General features: G+C 57.4%; 2 protein-coding genes across 2 annotated transcripts in view; both read right to left on the bottom strand.

Moving 5' to 3' along the window:
* ZNF385C (zinc finger protein 385C) overlaps positions 1-12,649 on the bottom strand; it is a 29,856-nt gene that overhangs the window by 8,792 nt on the left and 8,415 nt on the right. Inside the window, exons 2-3 of the mRNA XM_061176923.1 lie at positions 10,823-10,901; positions 993-1,141 (exon numbers count right to left, since the gene is read on the bottom strand). Coding sequence (XP_061032906.1) covers positions 993-1,141; positions 10,823-10,901 — 228 coding nt within the window. The remainder of the gene's footprint in view (positions 1-992; positions 1,142-10,822; positions 10,902-12,649) is intronic.
* Positions 2,650-6,025, bottom strand: C19H17orf113 (chromosome 19 C17orf113 homolog). The gene is made up of 2 exons (XM_061174875.1): positions 5,483-6,025; positions 2,650-4,297 (listed from the first exon to the last, which is right to left on the bottom strand). The coding sequence occupies exons 1-2, from the start codon at positions 6,023-6,025 to the stop codon at positions 2,813-2,815; spliced, it is 2,028 nt and encodes a 675-aa protein (XP_061030858.1). The 3' UTR covers positions 2,650-2,812.

Below are 12,649 nucleotides of genomic sequence, written 5' to 3'. Positions count from 1 at the left end.
ACAGGACTTCAGAGGAGAGGGGCCTGCAGGGCCCCCAGTAGGAGGACGACAGTGGGTTGACCCCCTCTTAGGGATTATGTGCCTGAACAGTGAGCATGTCAGCAAGTGACAGCGGGGACCGAAGACCAGAGGACCCTCCCTAAATGTCTCAGGCTCCTTAGGACGTTTGTACAACCCTGGAGGGTGGGAAGGAAGGAGCTCCCAAGGGTGACTGAGATGGAATTTCCTACCATCTTGTCAGGATGGGGTGGGGCTCATCAATGATTATATTTGATTTTCCAAATTTTTTAAAAAAGGGGACGTGCCTTATAGCTCATGTAGTGAAGTAAATTTCATATTTACACACATACACACATGGAAATACATGTTTCGGTGTATACAGACTAGTAGGCAGACACACAGCGCATAAGCTTACAGGCAGTTACAAATTACAGGGACAAGTAGAAAGATACACACTGGCATGAACACCAACGGCACGCATCCACAAACTTACAGTCACCCAAACCACGCAAAAACACACACTCAGAGGCCAGACACACACCAAACACATACACAGTCGACACAAAGACACAAAAAAACTCTCAGATACACAGGCACATACACTAATTACAGACAACTACCCAGGCACAAAGAGTTTATAAACACACATGCACAAACTCACACCCACGAATAACAAAGTCCTATAGAGACAAACTAAAACAGAAAGGCACACCCCAAGTGCACACAGACATACACAGATCATCCACAGACATCCCTACAGAGAAACTCAAGTAAAACCTGCAGTTCACAGGCCCCCCCGGGGCCCAGCAGTAGTTGCTGGGGGAGGGGGTGATACCATCCTGGATCCCTGGCCTAAGTGGGAGCTGGGCCCCATTTCAGGAGCATCTGGTCACTCTGGTGACCAGCTTCTGAGAGCTGGGCCCTTGCAGCCCCCCTTCCCCTCCACCCCCATGCTCGGCTGCATGCCCCCCACCCGCCAGCCCAGCCCGTACCGTGCTGAAGTTGGGGAAGAGACTGAGCGGGGTGGCGCCATTGAAGTGGAAGGCGAGCAAGTGCTTGAAGTCCAGCGGGGGCTGCAGAGGCCTGGCGGGCAGGGGCAGGGAGGCCAGCAGGGGGCTGGGGGTGCTGGAGGCCGGGCCTGCTGCAGGAGGAAGAAGGGCAGGGTCTGAAACGGGGAGCCACGGGGCTCACTCCTCCCTCCGCAGCCAGAACAAGAGGCTGATGGGCTTCTTGGGTGTAGAGAGAGAGCAGAAGCCCCTGTGTCCCCGTTCAAAAAGTAGCACTGGCCGAGCCCAGGGCGATGACAGCCCATTTCTGTGCCTCTCCTCTCCACAACTGGGGAAGCAGAAGCAGGGAGTCCACAGTTCCAGGCTGCCAGCCCAGAAGGATGACCGCCAGCCCAGAAGGATGCCCACCACCCCACCCCACCCATAGGGGCAGCATAACGACCTAAATGAAGCCCAGAGGGGAGTCAGGCCAAGGGAGTCAGGCCCCTGACACACACACCACCACGGAGACTGCACGATGCACTGGGTTTCCACTTTATTCCAAATTAAACCCAAACCCAGGAGGCCTGGGGAAAGGCCAGCCCCCTCCCCTCTCACTACCTACCCTGTCCAGATCCCCACATGGTTCACAGCAAGGGCTGACAGAGGGGATAGGAAACCCACTGGAATCTGAAAAGATGTGTTCCCCAGCTCTGGTGAGGCCCCAGCTGCTTCCTTCAGGAGGCACAAAGCCCTCCGACATCCCTGCGTTGGGCCTGAGGCTGCTCCTCGGAGTCAGCCGGTCCAGCGCTGTGGTTTTACAGTCTTTGGTCTTAAAGGTCTGAGGCAGGGGCCCGAGTTCAATCCCTGGTCGGGCAACTGAGATCCCACAAGCCAAGCAGTGGGCAAGAAAAAAAAAAAATCTGTTGGGAATTCCCTGGCAGTCCAGTGGTTAGGACTCTGTGCCGAGAGCCCGGGTTCAATCCTTGGTCGAGGAACTAAAATCTAAAATCCCGGCGTGGCAAAAAAAAAAAAAGTCTGAGGCAAGGGCAGGGGAAGGCTAGGAACTTAGAGAGCAACCAGACTTTGAGGAAGAAAAAAATTAGAAATAAATTTAGTCCACCTGGGACTTTTTTGGACCCTGTCATTACAAAACCAAAAGAAGTCCTTTTAGATTTCGTGTATTAACACTGTGAAAAATAGGATAGATTTATTTTACATTTATAGATGTGTATGTCGATATACACAGCCATATACAGAAAAGCCTCAGGCAGCCTACTGGTGAGGAGGGCACCACCACTTCCCTTGAACTGTTAGCTTGTGCACAGAGAGGGTGCTGTGCTGTGTGTCAAAAACAAGGGCGGTCATCTGCTCTCCAGTCACATCTGAAGAGATGTTGCTAGAAGTGGGGGCCAACAGTCAAGGACCCAGTCTCCTCTCCTTCAACCCCTGAATTGTGCAGACCCGGTCTTCCTCCCTCCAACCAATAAACCCTCAACTTTTCTAGGACCAAAACTTGGGCTGAGTTCAGAGGGTAAGGGGTGAGCTACTCTCACCAAACTCTGGAAAGGTCAGGAGTGATATTTAGGGTGCCCCAGACCCTAGCACTTCTGCCCACTGGCCCGAGCCCCGCCCCCCCGATCCAGCCCCTCCTCCACAGCCCACGGGGTCGGGTTACTACTCAGCGTGGAGCACAGGAAGCACGGGGAAGGTGGGTGGGAGGCCACAGCTAGTAGGTCAGCTTGGGTGCAGCACAGTCAAGTCCGGCTTGGCCCTTAGAGAGCCTAGGGCCCCGCGCTGGCTGGACAGAGGAGAGGAGGCCGCCCTCACGTGAGCTGCGAGCCCAGGAGCCCCTCGCCCCACCCACTCTCTAGGAACTCCACCGCCAGCGCAAAGTCAAACTCGCGCAGCGGCGGCCCATCCACCGCGATCTTCACCGCGGGGCCGCCCCGGCCTTCCCCCGCCCCGCCCGGCCCCCACCACCGCAGCTCCCGGCTGCGGCCGACCTTGTCCAGGAGGCCGGCGCCCGCGGGCAGCGCCAAGGCCAGGGAGGCGAGGGCGGCGAAGTCGGGGAAGAGCTCGTGCAGTTCAGAGCGCGCGCACGCCAGCTTGGCGCACAGGGCCCGCGGGCCCAGCCGCCCCAGGCTGCACACCACGCGCTTGAAGAGCGCGAAGTCGCCCAGTGCCCGCTGGCGCACCACGGCGGGGGCGAAGGCGCGCAACAGGACGCGCAGCGCCCCCTCGCCGTGCGCGCCCAGCTCCTCGGGTGCCTGCGGGTAGAGGCGGGGATCGAAAATCGCCGCCAAGGCGGCCACGGCGTCCAGCGAGGGCCCGGGGTAGGAGTCCCGCAGCCCCCTCCGCATGGAGTCCAGGAAGGCCCCCCGCAGCCGCTCCAAGCCCTGGACCGCAGCCTCGGAGTAGCCCACCAGCTCCACACCGCGGTAGGTGCAGCGGCCACGGCCCAAGTCAGGGCTGGAGGTTGCCAGTTCCTGCAGGAAGCCCTGGAGACGCGCCCCACCTGAGCTGCGCTGCGCTTGGAGGGAGGCTGCAGCTGCCGTCACCAGCGGCTGCAGCAAGGCCAAGTCCGGCTCTTCTGGCTGCAGGACAAGGGCGAGCTTCTGCACGGACGGCAGAGCATCCAGCAGGAGGTGGGTGAAGGCCACAAAGGTGAACTGGCGCAGGGCAAGGGCCAGTGCCCTGGTTGTAGGTGAGGCTGGGGCAGAGGCCTCCAGTGTGGGTACCAGGCAAGGCCAAGCCTCAGCCACTGCTTCCACCACAGGCAGCAGGGAGGCCCAGGGCACTGGCCGTGGTCCTGCCAAGTCAATAGCTGCAAGGTCCAGTGCCGCCCGGAGCTCAGGGACCACGTGGGAACTGGGGCCACCGTGGAGGCGGAATAGGGCATCCAGCACACTTTCATATTCACCTAGGTAGGCAGGGGGCTTGGGATCTGTCCGGCCGGGGAGGCAGTGTAGCTCCATGAGCAGTGGGCAGGCGGCCTGGAGCTGCGGGCCCACGCTCCCCAGGCGGTCACTGGGGAGGCTTGAGCTGAGCCAGGCCAGCTTGGATGCAGACACGCCGAAAGCCTGCAGAATGTCCAGGAGTTGGCCAGCGGTGGCCTCGCCTTCCTGTAGCTCCACACTGCCCAGGAAGGTGGTGGCAGGCTGTCCATCGCAGGGGGACACCGAAGTGGCAAACAAGGCCAGATTGTGGGACTCAGGCCAGTCCCTGGTCTCGTCCAACACCAGGCCCACATACGGGGATGCCTTCAGGCGTTGGCAGGCCTCTGTGTGCAAGACACTGGCAATGGCCACCTGGGACAGCCAGGGAAAGAAAGGGAGGGAGGACAGGGTTAGGCTTGTCCTGAGAAGGGGAGGCAGGCAGGGTGGGGTGATAGAAAGAGCACAGGCCTGGGATCGGACTAATCCTAGCTTTGCCACTTACTGACTGTGTGACCTTGGGCAAATCATTTCACCTCGCTGTTCACCTCTGTTTCCTCAGCTCTAAAACAAGGCTAATACCTGCCCCCAAGCTCCTCAAAAGGTTGTTGTGACTCATATCTTAGTGCCCTGACCAGGGATTGAACCCGGGCCCTCAGCAGTGAAAGCACGGAGTCCTAACCACTGGACCGCCAGGGAATTCCCATCGATGTAATTTTGTGTTGTTGTACTTATAAGCGTAAAAAATGCTTTAGGAACCATAAAGATTCTACAGCGTTTTGTGTGTGTGTGTTTTTCTACAGCATTGCCCCTGTCAGCCTTATTCCTGGGGGTCTCCCTCTGCTGTGCTGCTCAGGGATTAACTGATAGACACGTTGACTCCCTACCAGTTACACAGGGCCCCAGCTGTGTGCTGTTTGTCATCTCTCTGGGGGATGAGATCCAACTCCCCCACCCCCTTACCAGCCCCCAGGACTCATACAGCCAGTGCCTAGGACAGAGCTGCAATATGCATGCCCCCAGGGGCCACATGGGTGATATTGACCTTGAAGTGGGCCAGGGATAAACCAAAGGGAATGGGGAAGCCCATGCCCTGCTCTCCAACTCCAGAACTTCATGCCCTGACTGCACAGGACCTAGCTTTTCAGTAGAAGTCACAAATCCACATTTTTATATGTAATCTCTTGTTTTTTTGTTGTTTTTGTTTTTGTTTATCTTGGAGACTAATTTTTCTTAAAAACACTGTGAAAAACCACCAAAACACATCTGTGGGCCAATCAAGCTCCCAGGCCACCAGTTTGCAACCTCTGACCTAGGTAGTGAGGGGAGCGGACCTGAGCCCCTGAGGACAGGGCCTGGTCCGGCCTCTTCACTGTTGGGCACCCAGGAGCCGGCCAGGGGCCTGGCACCTAGTACGCCCTCAGTGAAGGCTCTGATGGGCGAAGGTGTGAATGAAGTGCTTTGGCTGCTGCCCGGGGGCCTGGCATGCTGGTGCCATGCCCAGATGGCTCGATGTTTTCCCTCCTCAATCCCGCCCCCACAGCCCTGGCTGCCACCCACCTGCATGTCCCTCACCCTCCTGGGACTGTAGTAATCGCCGTGCTCCATGCCCAGCAGCGCCTGGCACAGGTTGAACCTCTGCAGCTCGAGCAGGGCAGAGCAGCGGTCGTCAGGCACGTCCTCCTTGGCCATGCAGTACACCGTGGTCAGCACGGCCACCTTGGCCGGGTTTGCTTCCACCTTGACACCCCTGAAGCTGGGGGTGGTCACCAGGCCCGGACAGGTCCCTCCACCCTCAGCCTGGCCCTCAAAAGTGGGCCGGCCCCGGTTGACGGCCAGAGCCTGGCGGTGGGCCCCCGAGGTCACGTGGCGCAGCAGGGCGTGGCGCTGGAAGTTGTCGGTGCCCACAGTGAAGGCGTTCTCCGCTTTGCCGTGCTTGTTCCGCACCAGGGCCTGGCGGCACTCGAGGCAAAACATCAGCTTCCGCTCGTAGTCAAAGTCCAGCCAGGTGAACTCCTCTTTCCAGTGCTCGTTGAAGTAACGCTTGCACTTCTTATTGGAATTGGAAGCCTCTCCGGCTGGTTTCTTCCCCGGGGGCACCATTCCTGCTCGAGGGGCAGGGCGCCCCCAACCCCCACCCAAATGCTCTTGCCCCCCCAGCCTGCCCCGCACACCGAAGCACCTCCTTTGACAAGGGGAGTCGGTGGGGAGGCAGGAGGGGACCATCCATCTAACTTAGCCCGGAAAGTTTATTTCCACTCCGCTGGTGGGAGACTGGAGGTGAAAGAGACAAGGGAGAGGTGTTAGGCGTCCACTGGGGGTTCACACTGCCCACAGAGGGCTCCCCGGGCGAGGGGTGGACTGGACCCAATGGGGAAGGGCTACTGGGAGTGGGCCATAAAGTGTTATCCAAAGTGGGTAGAGGTATGGGGGCTCCAGCCCCCTCTAAGGGTCTCCCTCTATCCAGGACAAGGCATCGATTGCTTTGACTGCTGAAGCATGTCAAAACTCAGAGCTGGAAAGACTAGCACCATCAATGCAACCACATTTTATAATCCCGAGACAGACAGTGGTTCTCAGGGCTCACGAATAACTCGTGGCTGAATCCTGGCTCCTCGCCTGAAGAATAACTGGTGCCATCAGGCCACAGTCATTTGTGTCATCAGAAGGAAGTTAGCACGAAGCTGAGCTCCCAGAGCCACAGGACTGAGGAATGGGATTTGTGTTCTCTGCAGCCCCCTTCTCTAAACACACGCATGGGCACACTCACACACACACCAGTTGTGTGGTTCTGGGAAGGGTAGCCCAGAAGCGGGGGCTGGATTCCAGACTAAAGGCAGCCAGCTGGTTGCCTCTACCTCCCTCACTCCACCACCACCCCAGGTGCGAGGCGAGGATGAGGAGTTCAGGACCCCACGGCCACGTCCAGTTGATGGCCAAGACCTGCCACCTCTGCTTCCTCATTATCTCTCACACCTGCCCCTCCTCTCCATGTTTACTGATAACAACAGCGGTAACTACCATTTACCAAGTGCGAACTGACTCAGGCCCTGTGCTGAGGATTGCGGTGACTCCATCAGGAGACCAAGATTACTCTCGCAAGTACTCTCTGAGAATGGTATCATCCTCAGTTTGGACAGGACGAAACTGAAGCTCGGGAGCTTTAAGTTGCTTGCCCAAGGTTTGCCAATCAGTAAGTGGCTGAGGTGGAATTAGAACCCAAGTCCTCCTGATGCCACAGGCCATGCTGAGACCCTGGCCTGCACCGTCTCACCTGGATTACGCAGCGGCTTCCGCCTCTGCATTTGTTCCCCCACATTCATACCTCACGTAACAGCCAGAGAGCAAGGCCACACACAGATCCCACTGTGTCACTGCCCTGCTTCCGCCTCTTTGGTGGTGTCCCATTGCCTAAGTCTACATACCTCACCATAAGCCAGCGAGAACCCCCCAGCCTCTGGACACCTCCAGAGCCTCCCCACTCCTGTCTGCTCAGCCAGCTCCAAAGGCTTACCATGCCCCACACACATTACTGTTATTTTTGCTCCTGCCTCCATCCCCTGTGCCTGGAACTCCCCATCCCTCCTCTTTCCCTGGCTATTTCCCATTCATTCCCGGAGAGCAGCTCAGGCATCCCCTCTGCCACCCTGATCCCCCCGCAACCTGGGCTGGTACCTGTCCTCTATTCTCCCATAATTCCCCGTGTATGAGTCTTTGTAACACAATATGGTGAACGCAGGGATGCTCTACGTATCTCTGTACTTGGTTCCTGGAAGGTCAAGATCACATTTGTTCATTTTTGTACCTCTAAGTCCCTGTACAGGACTGGGCACGCAGATGGCTCTCAGCAAAAGCTGGTTGTTTAAAAGAACAAAAGGATTATTTTGGCTATATGAAACAACCTCCTGTTTCTTCAAGATTTTTTTTGATGTGGACTATTTTCAAAGTCTTCACTGAACTTGTTACAATATTGCTTCTGTTTTGGTTTTTTGGCCGCGAGGCATGCATGCGGGATCCCAGCTCCCCTGACCAGGGATCGAACCTGCACCCCCTGCATTGGAAGGCGAAGTCCCAACCACTGGACCGCCAGGGAAGTCCCAACAACTTCCTGTTTCTGAGGCTGTTGGTTTAGCTGATTCTAAATTCTGAGAAAGCAGTGACTGTCTTGCCCACCTGATATTATACCCAGCACCCTGTGTGGAACCTGGCACTTAGTAGGTAGGTAGAGTAAGGGCAGATCAGTAGAATTCCACGGGCAGCCCACTCAGTATAAGGAGAAGCACTCCGTGTTGCCAGAAGTGGGTGAACCTTGCTGGTCCTCTTCCCCTGGACTCTGAGTGGCCATTGGTACTGCTCATCACACCCTCCTGAAACACACTTTTCTCTTGCCTTCCAGGACACCACATCCCCTGGTTTTCCTTGCTCCCGTCAGCCACTCCTCTGATGTCATCTCATCCTCTTCTTCCCTATCTCAAACTGTCCAAAGAGTTCAGAACCATCTCTACAGGACACTCCTCTGGGCACCACACCTTTCCATCCAACTGCCTTCCTGGCTCTTCTAAACAGATCTCTCCTGTATCTGTCCCTACAAAATATGCTCCTCTCCCAGGCTGCCCCACTCAGGAAAATGGCCCTTTCTCCCACCCAGGTGCTCTGGCCAGAAAACTGGCCATCCAACCCCCACTCTCTTCCGCATCAGGACCTGGTCTGTCCACAGGTCCTGTTGATTCCACCTCTACGATCTACCTCTAACTCATTCCTCCTCTCCATGCCACTGCCACCATCCTTGTCCAGGCCACCATCATCTCTTGCTTGGGCTATGGCAGTTGCTTCCTGATGGCACTCTGGGTCTCCACTCTTACCCCTGTCTCGGGTCAGAGACTCTCAGTAGCCAGAGGGGGCTTTTAAAAACATACAGCTTGGGACTTCCCTGGTGGCGCAGTGGTTGGGAGTCCGCCTGCCAGTGCAGGGGACACGGGTTCGAGCCCTGGTCTGGGAGGATCCCACATGCCGCGGAGCAACTGAGCCCGTGAGCCACAGCTACTGAGCCTGCGCTCCGCAACGGGAGAGGCCGTGACAGTGATAGGCCCGCGCACCGCGATGAGGAGTGGCCCCCGCTCGCCGCAACTGGAGAAAGCCCTCGCGCAGAAACGAAGACCCAACACAGCCAAAAATAAATTAATTAATTAATTAAAAAAAAAACATACAGCTTAAAATCCCTCCATGACTGCCCATTGCTCTGAGGCCAGCGCCAGAATCCCTTTCAAGAGCTACCAAATGCCCAGGCACTGCTGACCTCTCTGGGAGCCACTTGTGCCTCCCTCCCCATCCAGCTCCACTGGTCTTCTCTCAGTTCCTGCAGAGTGCCAGAGCCCCATCCCCAGAACCTCTACACATGCTGCGCCTTCTTCTGGAATGTTCCCACCCTCCCTCCCAACACTTTGCCTAGTCCACTTTCCCTCTGGTCTTAGCATAATGACCTCTTCAGGGGAGGCTTCTCTAATTATCCTTCCCCAGCAAGTCCTCTTATTTTCTGTCACTACCCCCTGTTTGTTCCCTCCAGCGCACTCCCCAAAGTTTACAGACCTGCTTATTTCTGTGTAGCTCTATTGCTTGCGCTCTTGCTGTCCGCCCCTCTCCCCCGGAAAATTCCCTGAGGGCAGGTAAGGTAATTTACTTGTTCCTCTCTGGACTCCAGAGAAGGGAACCATGGCTGGCCCCCAGCAGGTGCTCCACAAAATTTGAGGAGTAAATGAGTCAGGAAGCACAAGCTCTCAGGCAGAGAGAGCAATGGAGTGGGCCCCTGGGCACCTTTTGGGTGGCTAAAACAGCTGCCTTTGACATCCTTTCCTCCTAAGGTCCTGTGATTCTGTGACTTTGTCCAGCCCACCACCCAAAGGGTCTTAGAATGGAGAGGAGGTGCAAAGTCAAGGTGACACCCTTCTGGGTTTTTGAGAAAAGAACAAAAGTGTAGGGAGGGAGGAGCCCTGGGAAGATGGAGATTCTGAAACTGTCCTGTCCAATAGGGTAGCCACCAGCCACATGTGGCTGTTTAAAATTAATCAGAATTTTATTTTATTTTATTTATTTTTATGGCCACACCACATGGCTTGCAGGGATCTTAGTTCCCCGCCCAGGGATCGAACCCATGCCCTCGGCAGTGGAAGCACAGAGTCCTAACCACTGGACCGCCTTGGAATTCCCCAGAATTTTAAATTTTTAAAAATTCAGTTCCTCAGCCGCACGAGCCACACTTCAAGTTCTCAATAACCGTGTGTGGCTAGTGGCTATTGTACTAGATGACCCAGATGGAAAACATATGCATCATCCCAGAAAGTTCTATTGAACAGCGCTGCTCTAAAAGACCAGGCAAAAGCCATTGACATTCTCCTACCTCAACCTGAGGGAACCGGGCTGGGTGGGGCGGGATGTAAGACGTGACTCTTGAGGGGCTCCTGGGGCGATGTGTGTTGGCCGGTGGTCCCCACTCCACCCCTGCACATAAGCCTCAAACAGTGTCTATATGGCCCCAGGATGGGGGTCCCCAGTCCCCTCCCCAGGCTTCTTTGGGTCTCCTACTTTCGGGACCCCACTAAGAGGAGTCCACGCTCCTGGCAGAGTAGGGGCAGGCGCCCCCTCCCCTGGCAGCCCAGGTAGGTGAGGTAGGGGCTCCCTGCACACCCCTGCCCATCCTCCCGGGGCCTGGATGCGGAGGGCTGGGGAACTTCCTCTGGGGGGCGCGTGGTGCAGGAGCTCTCCGATGGGTGCCGCCCGCGCCGTGCCGCCTCTCCCGCAGGACCCCCAGCCCCTGTGGCCGCCCCCTGCCTGGAGGTTCCTGGAGGGGGCGCCCCGCCCGGTCCCCTCCCCTCCCCTCCCCGGCCCCCGCGCGCACGCACTCACGGAGTCTCGGGAGCCACCATCTTGCGCGGTGGACGCTCTGGCCGCGGTCTCCTTGGGCTCCACTGAGCGACAGCAGCCACTAGCGGTAACCGGGGCGAAGAGGCGCCAGCGGCGGCGCGGGTCGGGGTCGCGGGCAGGGCGGCGGCGCCCCCGGGGCTCGGCCGGCCGCGCCCACCTGCCGCCGCTCTGGACCGGCGCACCCTTAGCCCGGCGTCGCTCTCACCCTCCCCACCGCGTGCGCTGCAGCAGGAGCAACTCAGGTTAGACCGCAGGAAGGATGCTCCCCGCCAGCGGGAGGGACAGTGGTCATTCATTCACCACAGGTATCCGTGGGTTCCTAGAGGAGCTCACAGGTGAGAGCTGACTGGTGAGAGCCAAACAGGCGGAGCGCTAAGGAGGCTACACTCTGGCAAGTGCCCCGAGCGAGAGTGATGAACAAAATGCTTTGGGATCACAGAGGAGCAGGCGGTCAGCTGAAGGTCATCAGCCTGGAGAGGCAATTAGGTTTCACAAAAGGGTCAGTGAGATTTTACCAGGCGAAGGGCATTTCAGCAGTGGGAACGGCAGAGCCATCGGGAACCACTGTGAAGTTCAAAGTCGAGTGCAGGTTCTCAGAGCTCAAGGTAGAACAGAGGTATGGAAGCTCTACAGTGAATGCTGGGGATTTTGACCTTCCGGCCTCATGGGGAACCTCAGGAGGTGGGTGAGCTGGAAAATCATGTGGGATCTTAGTTCCCTGACCAGGGATTGAACCCAGGCCCTCGGCAGTGAAAGCGCAGAGTCTTAACTGCTGGACCACCAGGGAATTCCCGGGAAATGAGTGTTTTAATCTAATGAGTTATTTGTAAGGGGGATGACAGAAATGGGGTGGGTGGGAGGAGTGACCTCTTCCTAGAACTCTCAGACGCCCAGGAGACCCTCACCCCTGTGTGGGTTTCCCTGCAGGAGGAATGTGGGTGGTACCCCACCCTCCCAGACCTGGAGGCCTGCAGTGGAGCTCCAGTAACGACATCAAAGTCTGAGGCCTTGGCAGCCCAGCACTTAGCCTCGGTTTTCTCACCTGTGAAGTGGGAATTACAGCCGGGTAAGGAGGAAGGGGCAGGACAGGAATGGGTCTGAGGACCAAATGAGGTGCTGGGTGTGGAGGCCGTTTGCACAGGGGGTGCAGGGCACTTGGTGACCCAGTCTCCCCTTCCGGTCAGCACAAAGTCACCCGGTAATGCCTTCCAGCCCCCGCACAACTGGGTACACTCCTCTCCCACTCAAGGCTTAAGGCACACGTTGAGGTCAGGGCCTCTCCAGTGGTGGCTGGGAGCTCCCCGCAGCCCCCTTCATGCAGCGCTGCTCTGAGCCGCCCACCATCTGCCTCTGACATTCACTGTGAGCCCTGGCCCCCAGGGCCGCTGGGATGACGCACGAGTCATGGCACATGCACACACACGTGTGGCTACTTGGCTTGTGGGTACACTCAGATGAAGGGAGACACTGCAGCCCCCACCCCTGTCCCAGGATGGCACCACACAGCCTGACGGGTCTAGAATTCTGCACCCACAAAACGGTCAGGTGTGTGTTGGGGGGTCTTCTCGGGTAGCATCTTGCAACAGAACAGCCACCCTGGCTAAGTGTCTCAGAGCAGTCCCTCCCCACCCCTGGCCAGGGGTCCACAGCCGGGACCCAGGGCTCATTGGGTGGCTGCCTCAAGAGGGTGGGTTGTTACTCTGATCAAACAGGAATAAACCAGACTGAGTGACGGAGAAAAGGCCACCCCCAGGGGTCCAACAGAGACTAGGGCAGGGGTGCAGAGCAGGTGTCTCATGAAATAACATC

The sequence above is a fragment of the Eubalaena glacialis genome, chromosome 19, assembly GCF_028564815.1.
Source record: "Eubalaena glacialis isolate mEubGla1 chromosome 19, mEubGla1.1.hap2.+ XY, whole genome shotgun sequence".
Classification (NCBI taxonomy): domain Eukaryota; kingdom Metazoa; phylum Chordata; class Mammalia; order Artiodactyla; family Balaenidae; genus Eubalaena; species Eubalaena glacialis.
This window is presented reverse-complemented; position numbering and strand designations above follow the sequence as displayed.